The 18100-nt window shown below is 37.5% G+C and overlaps 1 protein-coding gene and 2 long non-coding RNA genes across 4 annotated transcripts; 1 reads left to right on the top strand and 2 right to left on the bottom strand.

The window, feature by feature from the left end:
* Positions 1 to 1908: 1908 nt before the first annotated feature.
* Positions 1909 to 10844, top strand: LOC130432989 (patched domain-containing protein 3-like). 2 transcript variants are annotated; one of them, XM_056762622.1, is made up of 5 exons: positions 1909 to 2636; positions 7765 to 7892; positions 8259 to 8404; positions 8623 to 8775; positions 9935 to 10083. In XM_056762622.1, the coding sequence occupies exons 1-5, from the start codon at positions 1944 to 1946 to the stop codon at positions 9949 to 9951; spliced, it is 1137 nt and encodes a 378-aa protein (XP_056618600.1). In that variant the 5' UTR covers positions 1909 to 1943; the 3' UTR covers positions 9952 to 10083. The 2 variants fall into 2 exon arrangements, with proteins under 2 accessions (XP_056618600.1, XP_056618599.1); XM_056762621.1 differs by having other exon boundaries at positions 8623 to 10844.
* On the bottom strand, positions 3430 to 5009 carry LOC130432395 (uncharacterized). The gene is made up of 3 exons (XR_008908463.1): positions 4877 to 5009; positions 4042 to 4128; positions 3430 to 3924 (listed from the first exon to the last, which is right to left on the bottom strand). It is a non-coding gene; the product is annotated as an uncharacterized LOC130432395 (long non-coding RNA).
* LOC130432990 (uncharacterized) lies at positions 5587 to 7624 on the bottom strand. Its single transcript, XR_008908513.1, has 3 exons — positions 7148 to 7624; positions 6326 to 6411; positions 5587 to 6208 (listed from the first exon to the last, which is right to left on the bottom strand). It is a non-coding gene; the product is annotated as an uncharacterized LOC130432990 (long non-coding RNA).
* Positions 10845 to 18100: the final 7256 nt, after the last annotated feature.

Raw genomic sequence — 18100 nt, 5'->3', positions numbered from 1 at the left:
CAGAATCATAAATGCAAAACACCGGATTCAGCTGTTCCGGGTTCAATACACCTGAATCTTGATAGCTTGCATTTGTTGCATAACGTTTGATAAATTTAAATCATCTCTTAGATTCACTGCAAAATCCAAAATTACACAAAAACACTTGCAATGGAAGAAGACAGGTCGACTGACTAATCATTAGAATAGACACAAGACAGTCAGAAGCACTACAGTCAACATTAGTTCCTTAATTTATCTTATGTGATTTAAAGTATTGTAGCATATATAAAGTCAAAAGATGAAATGTAGAATATTTCAAATACATTACTTTTAAAGAATCATAATTCTTTAATTCTGTTTCTATATTATTTTACCTATTTTAAATAAAAGAAAATTAATAAAAAGTTTCTGCAACTTTTGTAATTTGATGTCTATGTCTGTCCTGAAAAAGGTCATTTAGAAATTAAAACTGTTATACTGTTATCACTTGCTTACATTTATGCCATTCCAAACTTAAATGCTCTCTACCTTACAATCAAGGATAGATTGTTTTCAAATCTGATAATATTTGCATAAAATATCTATTGACCATGTGCTTATTTTTTCACTGACACAGACAAAAATAAAAAGACATACATGGTTTTAGCTATTGTCATCTAATTTACACTCAAAACATCTTAAATGCATATATGTAGATCGAAGAAAGTCAAATATTTTTTGTTTGTGACCTGATCACAAGCATGATCACAAGCCAAATTTATTATCTTCATGTACACAATATTTCTCTTTTACTTTGAAATCCTTTCATTTTTTTCAATATTTGGCATATTTTTGTGCTGCTGCACTTCCCTCTGTGTGTAATAGGCAGAGAGTATGCAGGTTGTGCACCCGCCGAAAGGCTCATATTACTAATATTTTTTTTTATAAATAAGTAAATACTGCACAATCACTTCAGACCAGGTTTCAGTGGGTCAATAACTCAGTCGTTTTCAGTTGCCTCAAAATAGCAATACGCCAAAAATGCGGCTAAACATGCCTCGTTTTCAGACCAGCCCAGAAAGTGCTTTTAGGAATTTAAAAACATGGTGCTGGACATGAAAATAATATTAGCAAAAGAACATAGCGTAACACCTGGCATCACATTGTGCCGAGTGTATGATAGGGCCCTTGATCTTATCGATTCTTTGTGCAATTCTAAGTCAATCAATAAAACACAGGCTCTAATAAATGTTGAGTAACTTTCTTTAAACTCAGTGCTGGGTGGACCAAATACAAACATTCTCTGGGTTAAGTAAATCCAGTGCTTGAATTTGGTGGCTGATAAAGGTCTTAAAGCATTATGTATTTATTTTTTATTAGTCAAATGTATCTTTTTGTTCTATAAAACACTCAAACTACAAATGTAGGCAGTGTTCGTAACCATTGTGACTATTAAGACCAAATTTTAAATGGTTTATGAAAATATAGAATTAAAAACAACTTGTATGGATTTGAACAGTCTATGGATTTAGCTATAGCTTTTAAACCACCATCCCTAAACTCATCTTTACTGATGGCCACAAATATTTTGCTGTGTGCAGTTAGTTGACTTGGGCCTGTAATTGCTACTAGCAGATTTATATTATTATGTAAAGAATGAACTACAGTATATTAGCAAATTGTTGACATAAATATATTAAAAGGAATAAAATGTCTATGGTGACATTAGTCCTTAGTATCAGATGAGTTAATATAATTTGAATCACACCCATTGCTGTACCCGACACGTCAATAGCCTGCTGTATGCCAGAAACTATTAATAACTTCCAAGCTGATATAAACAAGGCATTAAAGCTTGTTAATGAGTAACCTGATGTTCAGCTCAGCAAACAAGGGATGATATCGTGAAGTCAGTGTAGACAGTGACTGTTGCTGGCGCTCAGAAACTGATCTATTACAAACTGCTGGAGTGTAGTTGGAGGATGGCGAAGTGTAAAACTGACTGCATTGAGAAGCCGATTTCTCTGATCTTTGAAAAGTTTGGTCGCATTGTTGGAAATTATCCCTTCGTGTTTTTCATTTTACCTTTACTTGTAGCTGCTGCTCTTGGAGCTGGTTTTATGTTTCTTGACGAGAGGGAAGCAAATGACATCGAAGACCAGTTCACACCTGCGAACGGACCAGCGAAGCAGGAGAGGAAGATTGTGCTGAAATATTTCCCACAATCTGAAGAGTTTTCTCAACTGCGGCTTTCGTCTGAAGGAACTTACGCCTCTTTGATCATTACAGGTTTGGAAGGAGCAACTATATGGACTGAGGCAGCTTTTACCGACATTATTGAGTTAGATAGTCAAGTGAAAAATATAACAACTGGAAACACTTATGAAATCCTTTGTGCCAAAACTAAGGGAAAGTGCATGTCAAATGCAATTTTAGACATCATAAATCACAGTCCTGGTGAAATTATTTCTACAACCATTAGATATCCCATGAATAATGGCACATTTTTAGGAACAAGTGTCGGTGGTGTAGAACTAAAGACAGGAGGCTCAGAGATAAGAAGCGCTAAAGCTGTCAGACTTTTTTATTTTTTAAAAGAGGAAAACACAACACAAAACACTCTGTGGCTTTCTGGCTTTCTAAAATTCTTCTCAAACTATTCAGAGCTGAAAACGGTAAGTAAATATGATGTAAAAATAATCTTTGCACAAACCGTACAAAATATTTGTACACTCTAAAAAAAGGCTGGGTTAAAACAACCCAATTTGGGTTATTTTGGTAACCCAACGTTGGGTCAAATATGGACAAACCCAGCGTTGGGTTATTTTAACCCAGCCAGTTGGGTTATATCTTTGACCCAACATGCTGGGTTGTTTTATTTAAATCAACTTTTGCTTAAAAATTACATTGCTGGTTTAAAACAAACCCGAAATGTTTAAAAATAATAATAACAAAATCACAGAGAAATACTCGAGGCATCAGTAAGAATCAAAAGTTTTATTAAGGATCAAAATGCAAGACAAAAGGAATTCATAAAAACATGCAATATGGTATGCTCACACTCTAAAAAAAGGCTGGGTTAAAACAACCCAATTTGGGTTATTTTGGTAACCCAACGTTGGGTCAAATATGGACAAACCCAGCGTTGGGTTATTTTAACCCAGCCAGTTGGGTTATATCTTTGACCCAACATGCTGGGTTGTTTTATTTAAATCAACTTTTGCTTAAAAATTACATTGCTGGTTTAAAACAAACCCGAAATGTTTAAAAATAATAATAACAAAATCACAGAGAAATACTTGAGCATCAGTAAGAATCAAAAGTTTTATTAAGGATCAAAATGCAAGACAAAAGGAATTCATAAAAACATGCAATATGTTATGCTCAATGAACAATAAAATGGCATATAAAACACTTTGATGAAATGTATGTTTATACATATTTAAGGAAAATTAACTTCAATAAATTACATTAGTTTAGATTTAAACATATACATTTAACAAGGTTATTAAAGTGGCACAAGTAAATATAAATAGTTAGACAACTTAACACTTCAAAAATTCATATACAGTTAACAAAGTGGCATGAGTAAAATGCTTTAGGGCAAGTCCAGCGTTATCGATGCGACATAAAAACACTATAAAAAGTATTTTACTAAACCCTTGTTGATAGAACCGCATTTATATGATAAAATATCAGTCTATGCATAAGTTTTCTATAAAAAAAGAAATAAACAAGCGTTATGGATGTGAAAAAGGGACACCGTAACTTTCCTCTTCATATAAACTCACAAAACATTTTAAAGAGTGTTAGTTCTTTCGGTTTCAGTACTGCTTAACCTGACATATCCACGGAGCAGTCTTACTAAAGAGGATTCTTATCCTGGGAGTTGTAGACAACAGTGTGGCGTGCACTTTTGGAAGTGGATGTCCAGCAGGAGGGTTTCTTTATCAATTTGTTCATCTATAAAGAGAAAAAGAGACGAGAGAAGAATGTAAGGAAACTGGCCTACCCAGAGCACAATGGATTATAATAAACATATAAAGAAGTACATTAACATTTTACCTAAATAATGTTTACCTTTAAGCCTGTTATGAAAACATCCACGTTTCAGTTGACTTTCTCTTGACTGGAATGATCCATTAATATTAGCTGTTATTCTGCAACCTGTCAGTGTGGGAAAAAGATGAGTGGGATATAGTACAGAAAGTGAAATACAGTCTTAAAAAATAATATAAACGTTAACACAAGTTACTCTTAACTAATTCGACACACTCGGGAATAAGTAGAAGTCTAAAAAGAGCAATAATTGTTCGTCTCATATACCCAAAATTAATTATATCGCATTGTTAACCACTAACGTTATAAGAGCGGCTACTCCCGAGGCAATGGCCGAGATAGAGCTGCTCTCCACTGAGCCACGACCGCTGACAGCCTGAAGCTCACACCTCCGAAAGCGTCTTAACAAAATCTCAAAGAGGCGTTATGTTTATATATAAATCACGTATTTGTGTTCTTAACAACAACATTCTCGTCTAAAAGACTATTTAAACTAAGTTCCCTCACCGAACATTAGCGGTATTTAAAATAAAAAAATTGCTGGATGTTTGCTTTTTACACGACGCTCTCTCGTGTCGACCTTAAACTAATATCAAGTTGCGTAAGTTACTGAACTAAATGACTCACACGAGTCAGGAATTTCAAAGGGAAATGTTGACCAAAAATGAAGTTTAAATGATTAAAAAGCTGTAAGTTAGAACAACGTGGGCATAACGTTACAGACTAGCTATACAAAGCTAACGAAGCTAGATTGTAACGTTACTTTCAAACCTAATGCGAACAGCCGAATTTTGCATACTTTTGCATTTTTTTTTGTGCAGTAATAGTTTTATACATTAAAAACTTGTAAACATACCTTTTCTTCTCCGAATAACAACTTTTCGAGATGAGGTGGATCAAAATGCCCGCGAAGGTAAAGTTTGTCTGATGCGTAGAGGAGTGGGAGGGGTTTACTCTCTCAACTGTCACTCAATTGGACCCGACTGCTAACCCAGCGTTTGGGTTACTCAAAAAATGACCCAACACTGAGAAAATAACCCAACAACATGACCCAACAGGCTCAACCCAGCTGTTGGGTTAAACAAATAACCCAGCATTTTTTAGAGTGTACATGTTTCGTACGCTTTTTTCGTATGTGGCGCTCGAGTGTCTCTGAATTGTCAAAACGCCTCTCAAAAGGCTTGTAACGGATGCAAAAAAATGCTGAAAATCGAAACCAGTCCGAATTTTTTATGACGGACGAAAATATCGGAGGCAGTGTGTAGAGGTGATTGACACAATGTACACTCTAAAAAAAGGCTGGGTTAAAACAACCCAATTTGGGTTATTTTGGTAACCCAACATTGGGTCAAATATGGACAAACCCAGCGTTGGGTTATTTTAACTCAGCCAGTTGGGTTATATCTTTGACCCAACATGCTGGGTTGTTTTATTTAAATCAACTTTTGCTTAAAAATTACATTGCTGGTTTAAAACAACCCGAAATGTTTAAAAATAATAATAACAAAATCACAGAGAAATACTCGAGGCATCAGTAAGAATCAAAAGTTTTATTAAGGACCAAAATGCAAGACAAAAGGAAATCATAAAAACATGCAATATGTTATGCTCAATGAACAATAAAATGGCATATAAAACACTTTGATGAAATGTATGTTTATACATATTTAAGGAAAATTAACTTCAATAAATTACATTAGTTTAGATTTTTACATTTACATTTAACAAGGTTATTAAAGTGGCACAAGTAAATATAAATAGTTAGACAACTTAACACTTCAAAAATTCATATACAGTTAACAAAGTGGCATGAGTAAAATGCTTTAGGGCAATTCCAGCGTTATGGATGCGACATAAAAACACTATAAAAAGTATTTTACTAAACCCTTGTTGATAGAACCGCATTTATATGATAAAATATCAGTCTATGCACAAGTTTTCTATAAAAAAAGAAATAAAGAAGCGTTATGGATGTGAAAAAGGGACACCGTAACTTTCCTCTTCATATAAACTCACAAAACATTTTAAAGAGCGTTAGTTCTTTCGGTTTCAGCACTGCTTAACCTGACATATCCACGGAGCAGTCTTCCTAAAGAGGATTCTTATCCTGGGAGTTGTAGACAACAGTGTGGCGTGCACTTTTGGAAGTGGATGTTCAGCAGGAGGGTTTCTTTATCAATTTGTTCATCTATAAAGAGAAAAAGAGACAAGAGAAGAATGTAAGGAAACTGGGCTACCCAGAGCACAATGGATTATAATAAACATATAAAGAAGTACATTAACATTTGACCTAAATAATGTTTACCTTTAAGCCTGTTATGAAAACATCCACGTTCCAGTTGACTTTCTCTTGAATAGAATGATCCATTAATATTAGCTGTTATCTGCACGCTGTCAGTGGGGGAAAAAAGAAGAGTGGGATCTAGTACAGAAAGTGAAATACAGTCTTAAAAAATAATATTATAAACGTTAACACAACTCTTAACTAATTCGACACACTCGGGAATAAGTAGAAGTCTAAAAAGAGCAACAATTGTTCGTCTCATATACCCAAAATAAATTATATCTCACGGTTAACCACTAACGTTATAAGAGCGGCTACTGGCCGAGATAGAGCTGCTCTCCACGGAGCCACGACCGCTGACAGCCTGAAGCTCACACCTCCGACAGCGTCTTAACACAATCTCAAAGAGGCGTTATGTTTATATATAAATCACGTATTTGAGTTCTTAACAACTACATTCTGGTCTAAAAGACTCTTAAAACTAAGTTCCCTCACCGAACATTAGCGGTATTTAAAATAAAAAAATTGCTGGATGTTTGCTTTTTACACGACGCTCTCTCGTGTCGACCTTAAACTAATATCAAGTTGCGTAAGTTACGGAACTAAATGACTCACACGAGTCAGGAATTTCAAAGGGAAATATTGACCAAAAATGAAGTTTAAATGATTAAAAAGCTGTAAATTAGAACAACGTGGGCATAACGTTACAGACTAGCTATACAAAGCTAACGAAGCTAGATTGTAACGTTACTTTCAAACCTAATGCGAACAGCCGAATTTGCATACTTTTGCATTTTTATTGTACAGTAATAGTTTTATACATTAAAAACTCGTAAAACATACCTTTTCTTCTCCGAATAACAACTTTTCGAGATGAGGTGGATCAAAATGCCCGCGAAGGTAAAGTTTGTCTGATGCGTCGAGGAGTGGGAGGGGTTTACTCTCTCAACTGTCACTCAATTGGACCCGACTGCTAACCCAGCGTTTGGGTTACTCAAAAAATGACCCAACACTAAGAAAATAACCCAACAAAATGACCCAACAGGCTCAACCCAGCTGTTGGGTTAAACAAATAACGCAGCATTTTTTAGAGTGTAAGGTCGTATGTATTTTTAATGTGCGGAAATTTCGGACGCAAATTTCGAACTCAATGTGCAATAACCTTTATTCAAAAAACACAAACCGGACAGATTTGGACATGTAAAAACTATCGTTCATGAGTCTGTTCCTTCATTTTGATACATGTTTTGTGTAGGTACTTAAGAACACCGAACATTGACAGGCTATTTATCATGTCATCTCCAATAACTGTAAGAGTAACTAAATTCGACAACAGTTATGATATATTTAGAATATGAATTTTACCCATTTACTCGATGCCTTGCTTTTAGCCTATTTCATTTCCTGTTGAGAAAATATGAACAATAATTCTGTGTTCTGTATCGAATTGATTTTTACAGGTCCGTGTCTCATACTTCACATCAATATCAAGACAGAATGAGTTCGAGTCCAATTCAGACTCTGTGATCCCTCTCTTCTCCATTACATATTTCCTGGCCATCACCATTTCCATTCTTTCTTGTCTGAGGTATGACAGAGAAACTTATCTAGCCCAGATATAATATAATATGATATATTCAAATAAATTGAAATAAAAAAATGTATATTTGAAGAGTGCCGATGCAAAACCCTCTAAAAGATTTCAATCAAATATTATATTTCGATGTTTGAATGCTCTCCACACCTTTTATACATTACTGAAATAACTTTGCTTTAAAGCACACTAAATACTACACTCTGTCTGGTCTGAAATATCTGGTATTGCTGAGAGTAAATGTTGGAGCCTGATGAACATTTTTCATTTAAGCGAACCCGTCTGACGGATTTAGAGAGTTTTTCATTAACTCTTCATTTATGAGTCATGGCATATATCTACTTTCTCTTCTTTCTACAGGTTAGATTGTGTTAGAACCAAGGTGTGGGTTGCTGTTGCTGGTGTCATCTCTGCTGGTCTGGCTGTTCTTGCCAGTTTTGGTTTACTGCTCTTCTGTGGAATGCCTTTTGCTATGACTGTCGCCTCAGCCCCCTTTTTGATTCTTGGTAAATAAAAAGGGAGGGTTCAACCAAAACTGAACATAAAAGTAGAGATTTTAAAGAATGTTGCTAACCAAACAACATTGGCTCCCATAGAATTCCATTGTGTGAACACAAGCCACTGAAACATTTGTTAAACTATCTTCTTTTGTGTTCCATAGAAGAAAGAGTCGTATTCAGATTATGAATGACATGAGGGTGAATAAATTATGACTTTTTTGCAGGTATTGGAGTTGATGACATGTTCATCATGATCTCCTGCTGGCAGAAGACTAAAGTTAAAGAGGACGTTGAAGATCGTTTAGCAGAAACATATAAAGAAGCTGCTGTGTCCATCACTATCACCACACTGACAGATGTGATGTCTTTCTATATAGGTCTGTTGACTCCATTCGGCTCTGTTCAATCTTTCTGCATGTACACCAGTACAGCTATTCTCTTCTGTTACATCTTCAACATCACTTTCTTTGGTGCTTGTCTTGCACTGAATGGAAGGAGAGAAAAGGGTAATAAACATTGGTTGACCTGCATGAAAGTCCCAGAAGTCGATAGTGTTGATGCTACAGGTAATGTGTGTTGTGTTGGTGGAGCTTATGATAAAAACACTGGCACTGATGAGGCAATGCCAATGGATTTATTCTTTAAAAATCACTACAGCCCGTTTCTGACAAAGACCTGGGTAAAGATCTCTGTGTGTTTGTTTTATTCTGGCTATCTGGCAGTTAGCATCTATGGATGTCTTCAACTACAGGAAGGTCTTGATCTGAAACATTTAGCAACAGACGGCTCATATGTTGGTAGTTACTATGACGATGAAGATCAATTCTTTTCTTCTTACGGTCCCAATGTCATGTTAGTCATAACAGATGAAAACTTTCAGTATTGGAGTTCAGATGCACGTCAAAACCTTGACTTGTGCCTCGAAAATTTTCAAAATCTGTCAATGGCATCTAAAGATTCAGAAATTGTACCCATTTCATGGCTTAATGCATATATTAAGTTTGGACAGAGTGCTGGTATAAATGTAGATAATGAAACACAATTCATACAACATTTACCTGCATTTCTTAGGTTTTCTGGTTTTAGTGAAGATGTAAACTTCACTAACAATAAGATTTTGGCATCACGTATGTTCATTCAGACTGTGAACATCAGGACAGCAGTTGATGAGAAGAACATGCTGAATGCATTCAGAGAAACAGCAGAAAAATGTGGAAAGTTACAGACGGCTGTTAATGTAAATGTGTATCACCCTGCGTTTATCTATTACGATCAATACGCTGTCATTGTCAGTAATACAATTCAGAATATAGTCGTAGCTACATGTGTAATGTTAGTTATTTCACTCTTGTTAATCCCAAATCCTCTCTGTTCTGTCTGGGTGACATTTGCTATCGCATCCGTCATTGTGGGTGTGACTGGTTTCATGGCATTATGGGATGTTAGTTTAGACTCAGTATCTATGATTAATCTGGTGATCTGTATTGGATTTTCTGTGGATTTCTCTGCTCACATATCTTACGCTTTTGTGTCCAGTGAGGAAGAATCCGTGAATGAAAAAGCCAAAGATGCTCTCTACAAACTGGGCTATCCAATAATACAAGGTGCAGCTTCCACTATTGCAGGTGTAGTGGTGCTCGCTGCTGCAAAAAGCTACATCTTCAGGACCTTCTTTAAAATCATGTTCTTGGTGATATTGTTTGGAGCCGTCCATGGCGTTGTGTTCATACCTGTGTTCCTCACTTTCTTTGGCCTTTGTGACCGGAAGTCTCGTACCAAACCAGACAAAAATACAGAGTGTGAAATGCAATTTGAGAATCCGCAGTAAGTATCAACGGTTAAGAGCAACGGTCACACAAATGAGGTGTTTACCAGTCTTACTGAGTAGCTGCACGTCTAAATGATGTCAACCCGTGTTTCGTCATTCTGTTCACAACATAAACAATTTTAATATACCACGGGTTTATGGATTATTTTTTTGACTTTATGTACTTTGTGTGACACAAATGTAAAATATTAGTATCTTATTTGATTTCAATGAACGTTCTCAAAGTTTTATTTTGGTAAACTTAAATAACCTTGGTATTTATGTATAGTGTGCTTGGAATTTCATATTAATTTTCTAATGTTAAGTGAATTCTTCACATGCTCTTTTAGTTTTTCACATACAACACAAAGAAACTACTTTAAAAATAAGACCATTTGTTCAAGTGGTGGTAAATTGTCAATTTTTCTGAGTGAGCTTAACTTTTTATGATTACCTTACATTAATTTTGTCATAAATATAGATTTTTCATGATTGATTTTTTCACGATTTTTTCTTTCTATTCATGCATGCTTAGCTTTTATAATGTAAGTAAAAATAAGATTTTTTGTATATGTGCATTTTCAAATACAGCAATGTAACAGCAATTTTATTTATTTGTGTTTAATATCATCAATAAGAAAGGAAAGATTTAAGCTCTGTATATTTTAAGTTATCTTTTATTATATGACTTATCTTATAATAATTATGTGTAGTAATATGAATTAATAATTTTGTAATAAAGTTGTAAAAGCCAAACTGTTAATAAAAATTGTGAAATGCATGGCATTACATTTATTTACGTGGTTAAAGTGCTTTATAAAAATTCACATAATGTTAAGCTTGTAGAACAAAAGCTCTCAACGACTTTTCAAAAACGTCCTATACCATTTACATACAGATAGGGTTAGTGACTTGACATGGCCTTTTTACTGTCATACAAGATAAAAATTAATGTAATTAGTATGGTCAATCTATGAAATGCAGCAGGAGGGGGAGCAGGGATGAAAGTACCGTTTTTCAGAAAAATATGATTTTAAATGATAATTTTTAAGAAAGAGATATATTTTTCCTGTGGTCCGTAACTCACAAGTGTCTAGCAATACCAGGTGGTATTTTGTTCAAATGTTGAAGGACTTTTGTATAATCTCACTTGAAGATAAATTGCATATTGTTACTTTGACCCCATAAGTAGGGACAAATGTAACAAACAGGTGGGTCAAAAGTAGCACACCAATATAAGCTGGTTTTGTGTTACTCTGGTTTTTTACTTACTCTGACTATGTTCATATGTGACTGCAAAAACCATGTCTTTTATCTTTGCAAAAAAATACATTTCATTTTAAATTTCAGTTTTATCACACGTTAAAAAAATAACCCAATAGTACAAACTTTAATTGTTTCGAATATTTTATGATTGGCAATGTCAATGCATTTTATAAAACGTTTTAACACTATGAACAATATGAAAATTAAATTAAATCAGCATTATCTAATAACATTAGCAAAAGGACGAGAGTAACAAGTGTTACTTTCGTCCCGACAGGAACTCCTGACATTCAAACCCGCTTTACTTTAATAATGAAAAACTCTGACAAGTCAAACTTCAGGATGTGTTAAGGCACCGAATCACCTGTAGATTAATCATTACTGTGACACATGAAACGAGAAAAACAACTTGTAATTCGAAAAAAAGCACAGCTTCAGAAATTTACTTTGGCTTTCCTGGACCTTAAAGTTGGAAACGATGACGAAATCACGTGATATTCGGCAGCAAGGTCAAAGGTTGCGTGCTGAACGTGACCTCAAAGCTTGGAATGCAAATTTCGTCAGGGCTCTGAGAAAAACGCTGTGTTACATTCTTCCCGCGTTACGACCCGCAACCAGAGGCGTATTAAGATCTCGTGGTGCCCCTGGGCAACAGCCCTAGAGGTATTCCCCATCCACATACCCACCCACAGGCAAGAATCTACTCATTAAAAGATTTATATATTCAGAGATTTTATAAAAATGAAACTCAGCAATTTGCAATATAATATTTTACAAGAAATAAACATTAATATGACCTGTTTGTAGAATAGAACACAAAAAAATCTTTTCATAAAGTATTTTTAACAATTAGGCCTACAGGGCTACCTGGTTTCTGTTGTAATATATTACATTTCAGGTTTTGATGTAGTGAAATAAAATCACTCACAACATTTTTTTTAAACAGGTGTAATTTTTACAAAATCGAGGGCACGGACTGGGATCTCTTGGGACAGTTTTTTTATCCCAGAGCACGATTTTTATAAGCTGTGGGAACAGTTTGAGAATCTGTGCGTACGTTTTTTTAACTGAGGGAACGAATTACAAAACTGGTGCCACGGATTTGCGGGTATTGTTACTTTTTTCTCCGATGGGTGACCAGACAGGCTCCGTAGTTTATAAATCCATATTAAAGCTTAAACGTGCAAAATGTTTATGAAAGAACATGACAGGTCAGTGTAAATTTCACACTGTGTTACTGAGAGCTCCTTTGTTTGAGCACAGTTCGGAACTTCCTCATTTCTTATGTGTTCATCAGTTCCATAAATCATTTATCTTATTACTTTGTAATAAATAGTCTTTTGCCATTAACATTATTCCTGCCATAAAATAACAGTAACGTCATCATGTATTAAGAATATCAATGCTTTCAACAACAGACCAAATTACACATTTTATGAATATATTACTTTCTTGCAGGAAAAGGTCAAAAGTATACATTTACAAAGAAAACAATTAGGAAACGTTTAAACTAGAATATGTCATACCATGTTAAATGGCCATATTTTACTATTTGACCTCTTTCTCTGAAGGATCTTGATTTGCCACAAAAATAAGAATTAAAAATGTTTCTGTACCAAGCTGACTGATTATCCTATTGGTGTTGGTTTTAATATAAACTGATCACTTTATCAAAAATGAACAATTTCAAATTCATCCTCTGCAGATATTCTTGCAGCTCTTTATCTTAGAAAATATAAATTTCTCTGGAGGGCCCTTTCTCTTCAAGGAGGACAAACCAGTTTTTACACTCTTACATTAATTTAATCTATAGTTAATTTAAACAGCTGTCAGAAATTGCATATTAACTGCATTAATGTATTTAAAATTTTGGTCGTTAACTTTGTTTGATCAGAACTTCCTCATTGCTTAGAATCTGTCTGCATAAAGTTTTCCTTATAATACACAGACTATACAGAGCAAGGGTTGATATTCATGCCTGCAATAAACAAATGATGTCAGCATAATTCAACAAAGATATCAATGAAGGCACAAATCACATGACACATTTTAAGACTTAATGACTTAAGTAAAAAAATATTTAATAAGAATATCTAGTTATTATGAGCTGTCCCAAGAACAAACGTTTGCCCAGAAAACAAACTTACAAACTGGTCACAAATGTCCCATTTCTACTACGAAAAGTAGTTTTTAGAGACTATTGACAGAAAAACATTTTTTAATAGCCAGGATTACAATGATAGTTTTCTCTGCACTTTGTTTTGGGACAGGGTCAATTTTGTATGTATTTGTACATACAAATACAAATGTAAATACCTGTATAAATAATTTTGAAGCAGTGTTACATGAATGGCTGAAATGTAAATATGAATAATTATAAAACATAATTAAATTTGATAAGCCAGTATAAATACTATTGTTTCAAAGAGATACTCCACCCAAAAATGAAAATTTTGTCATCTTTTACTCATCCTCAACTTGTTCCAAACATATATAAACATCTGTCTTTGTTCTGAAACACATGGAGAGATATTGGGAAAAATGTTATCAATTGAAATTTCTATGACGTCGGTTTCCATCACCCTGGTTTTATGCATATTTTAAAGTTTCACATCAAAAACAAGTAATGGAATCGGTAAATTTCGAATACGGTAAATTAAATTTCAAATACGTTTTATCGCAGGCTTGATGTGTTTTTTCTTTTTTGCAAAAAAGCGGTTTATGCGAATGTGGGGAGATGGAAACGCATTTGCCGAATAAATTCTGAAATAGCAAACTTTAAACCCACAAGACTAATCAGCTGTTACCGTTGATGGTGTCTTTCTGGTTTCAGATCTTTTTCATTTACTGTTGGTTACTAGGTTACCACCATGATCTGCTCAAGGAACTTGATGGAAACGCACCAATTTCACATTAGTCTTTCCTCCTGTTATTGCAAACTTTGAAAAGATTTGGATCACATCCTGATGGAAACCTGGCTATTGACTACCATATTGGGAAAAAATATTGTATAACTTTTTGTTCCGTTCACAAAATGAGATATTTTGAAGAATTAAGGAAAGCAAAACAGATCTACGGCACCTTTGATTACCGTTTTCATTTTCCATACTATTGTAGTCATTGATGTCCCAGAAATGTCAGTTGCTAACATTTTCCAAATATCTTTCTTTTTGTTCATCAAAACAAAGAATATCATACAGGTTTGGAACATCATGAGGGATTTACTTTTTTGCTCTCTGTACTGTTATTATTGTTTGTATTCCAAATATTTTAGTAGCAGTAATTCTTACATTTGTGATATATTCTGTGCATAACTGCATGTTACTGCAAGTACCCGAAGGATTTTCATGCAGCTGAACACTGACAAAACATAATTTTTGTTTGACTGGATGAATCGCTCACCACAAAATAGTAATTGTTTGTTAACAATACTTTTAAATAATTTAAAAAGTATAAATCGTGTGGGCTTTTCCAAGCTTAAAGAAATTTTGAACAACGCTCGGGCACTGGAAAGGACCCTGCCTCACTTCACTTTGGGACATTTGCAATTCACAAGCTCAAAAACATTGAATTAAGAACACACAATGTTCATCAGATCACATTAGATTCTGTGTAATGGACTTTACATAGAGTAACTTCAATTCCAAGCAATAGCATGAGTTTAATAATATTTTTCCCCACCGAAACTTTGTTGTTAATACAAATGCTTCAGTGAGGAAGGTACACAGGTATTAAACAAACAGTTTCTGCTTGTAACAGGATAGAATGTTTACGGAAGAAGGAAGCTACATTAAATGTTCACAGTTAATGTTTAATGGCAGTATCATCTGTTTAATAAAGTTTATCAATGTTGACTTTTGGTGAAGCCAATTTCCAGAAGTTTGACTAAATGGTTCTTCTATGACATCGCTGTGAAGAACTTTTTAAGCACCCTCATTTTTAAGAGTATAAGTAGCTCTACAACTTTTTCCGAAATGATCCTGTTAAGCAGTTAAATGTCTAGAGTGGGATTTCTAGCGGCCACTAGCGGTGAGTTTGAGAACTGCACCAATCTCTCAGTCCAAACACAACGGTGCCCACCACGGTACAAAAAGATGTTGTTGGCAGAGACAGCGTGCCTTCTCATGTTGATGCAGGGAAGACATCATGCGTGCATTAGAAAGACTAGAAAGAGCATGTCTAATTACAAAAAAAGGGTCTGGTGATTTAAAGTATAAAAAGAAGAATAAAAGTCAAGCAAGAGCTAGAACCTATGTTAATATCATAAACACTTTCCAGTTAGATGCCGCAGTACTAAAGCTTTTAGCGGAGATACTTATAGATATCTAGAGAGCAGGGCTGGACTGGGAAACAAATTCAGGCCGAGATATCCCACACTCATCCAGGCCACAAATCATCAATCTATTTTTTTAAATGTAGAATGCTTTGAAATCACACAATGCGCCATCAGTGCTTAATTAAACTGACAGTGCATTTTTTATGAGCAAAATAAATACAGTTTGGCTTAAAAAGGTCCAAGAAAACGGCTTGGTTATGGATGTAACCTCAGTTCCCTTTCTGTCAGTCTCTTGACGTTGTGTGGAGAACGGCAGATGGGGTTCGCCCTTGAGAACAAATCAACTCTGACTACTATAGAAAAGGCCAATGAAATTTGGCGAATGAAACTTGCATGCCGGTCTCCGCCCCCGGATGTCCGGTATAAAACGAAGCCGGCGTGCAGCATTCATTTACATTTTGTTCTTCAGAGCCTTCGTTCGTGACTACGAACAAAACGAATTCAATGAACTTTTCTTCTTCTACATTGCCGGATCTACGACGTAGAGCAGCGGATTTTCCCTGCCTGCAGCGACCTTCCCCTGGGCGTCTCGCCGGTTCCGGAGGACTGAGCAATCTCCAGCGCGGCATGTCCTGCTGTTCTCTTGGGTGTGGCACCCTCATCGAGGAGGGTGATGGACACGATCGCTGCATTAGGTGTCTGGGCGTCCAGCACGCTGAAGCAGTGTTCGTTTACACATCTTGCCCGCACTGCGGGCAGATTGTCATTCAGAAGTTGCGGTCACGGGTGGCTGTCTTCCAACGGGAACCAGCCACCATTTCGTCTGCTACTCGGGCCGTGACATCGGTGGCTACGGCCCCGAAGTCCGCCTGTATTAGCAGCGTTAGTGATGTGGGGACCTCTGCGAGCGTAAACCCACCAGCCAATTGCTCACGGGCCGATCGCACCCCGATTCGCTCTTCTGAACGTTCCCCAACCGGCGGTGGCATACCGTCCGGATCCTCAGGAACGCACTAGGAAACGATGGCATCGGAGGGAGACTGGCATTCGACTCTGACGAATCCAAGCTCCACCCCCAGCGGTCGAGCTCAGGAGGAAGCAGAAGTGATGTCAACCGTGCTAACCCAGGGAGATGTGGTTCCTGAGGTCGGAGCGCGGTGCAAACCACGCCCACCCCAGGGGCCATTTTTTCCCAGAGGTGCATGAGGAGCTGTGTAAAACTTGGAGCGCTCCACTCACGGCCCGCTCCAGTTAAACCAGCTCCAGCTCCATTACTTCCCTCGATGGTGAGGCAGCCAAAGGCTACGTCGAGATCCCCCGGGTGGAATGTGGGAATCGACCACGCCTACCGTCCAAAGCGTGTAGGACTTCGGCATCACTGGTGTCGAGGTCTTGCGCTGCCGCGGGCCAGGCTGCCTCCTCTCTCTACGCCATGGCCATCCTGCAGGTCTGCCGGGCCAAGGCATTGAGAGAGCTCCACGAGGGTAAGACCGACCCGGGTATAATGCAGGATCTCCGTGCTGCCACTGACAGCGCTCTACGGGCGACCAAGGTGGCGGAACGGGCCCTGGGTCGGGCGATGTCCACGGTAGTGGTCCAGGAGAGACACCCGGGCACATTTTTTCCGGGCAGCGACTCGGCCACCTAGAGGCCTCCGAGATCCCGCGTAGCGTCTGCTTCCCGGCAGTCCAGGACCCCTTCGACATCCGCTCCGGTTCCTGTGCCCCCACAGGCGGCACCCCGGAAGCGGAGGTCGAGGGGGAAACCTCCACCCCGTCAGCAACCTTCTCGCGAGAAGGGACACTGATGGGAAGACACCAGGGAGAACAAAATCGGGCCCGACCTTCACAGCCACGGCTCTGATCGTTCGGTACGGGGCGCCTCCTGCCTCGTCTCCAAAGCCGGACCCTTTTCAGGGACTGGCGCCCACTTATTCACAGAGTTTTTCTGTTCTCCCCGGGTGTACTTGAAGCCGAACGCACACTCCACTGGACTGTGCCAGGCAACCCGACCTCACGCCCTGGCGAGGCATAGGGTCTTACACACACGACAGCTGCCACCACTCTCAAACCGACAGTGCGTGCAGCTGTCCCGCCAGGCCGGCAAAAAGGCAGAGCCAACCTTCCCTCTGTGGACCCCCCTGCAACATATGGTTAGCTCCGCAAGCCGACGAACCACCCCCCGTGGGAATGATGAAGCAGACCGTCCCCTTGGTCCCCCAGTCACAGTCCCTGGGAGCTCCAGAGCTGCCCACACGGTCTCTGTGGCTGATAAGGGCGGTCCGTCTTGGTTACTTTATCCAGTTCAGCAGAGACTCTACCAGGTTTCGGGGCATCATCTCTCCCTCTATCAG

Source organism: Triplophysa dalaica, chromosome 12 (assembly GCF_015846415.1).
Source record: "Triplophysa dalaica isolate WHDGS20190420 chromosome 12, ASM1584641v1, whole genome shotgun sequence".
Classification (NCBI taxonomy): Eukaryota; Metazoa; Chordata; class Actinopteri; order Cypriniformes; family Nemacheilidae; genus Triplophysa; species Triplophysa dalaica.
Note: the sequence above shows the minus strand (reverse complement) of the source record. Positions and strands in the feature narration are given on the sequence as shown.

What these genes read in the sequence shown, in the direction of transcription:
- LOC130432989 (XM_056762621.1), top strand. Translation starts at nt 1,944, where the DNA reads ATGGCGAAGTGTAAAACTGACTGCATTGAGAAGCCGATTTCTCTGATC. An exon ending in ACTATTCAGAGCTGAAAACG is followed by an intron (nt 2,637 to 7,764) that starts GTAAGTAAATAT and finishes TGATTTTTACAG; the next exon opens with GTCCGTGTCTCATACTTCAC. An exon ending in AGCCCCCTTTTTGATTCTTG is followed by an intron (nt 8,405 to 8,622) that starts GTAAATAAAAAG and finishes ACTTTTTTGCAG; the next exon opens with GTATTGGAGTTGATGACATG.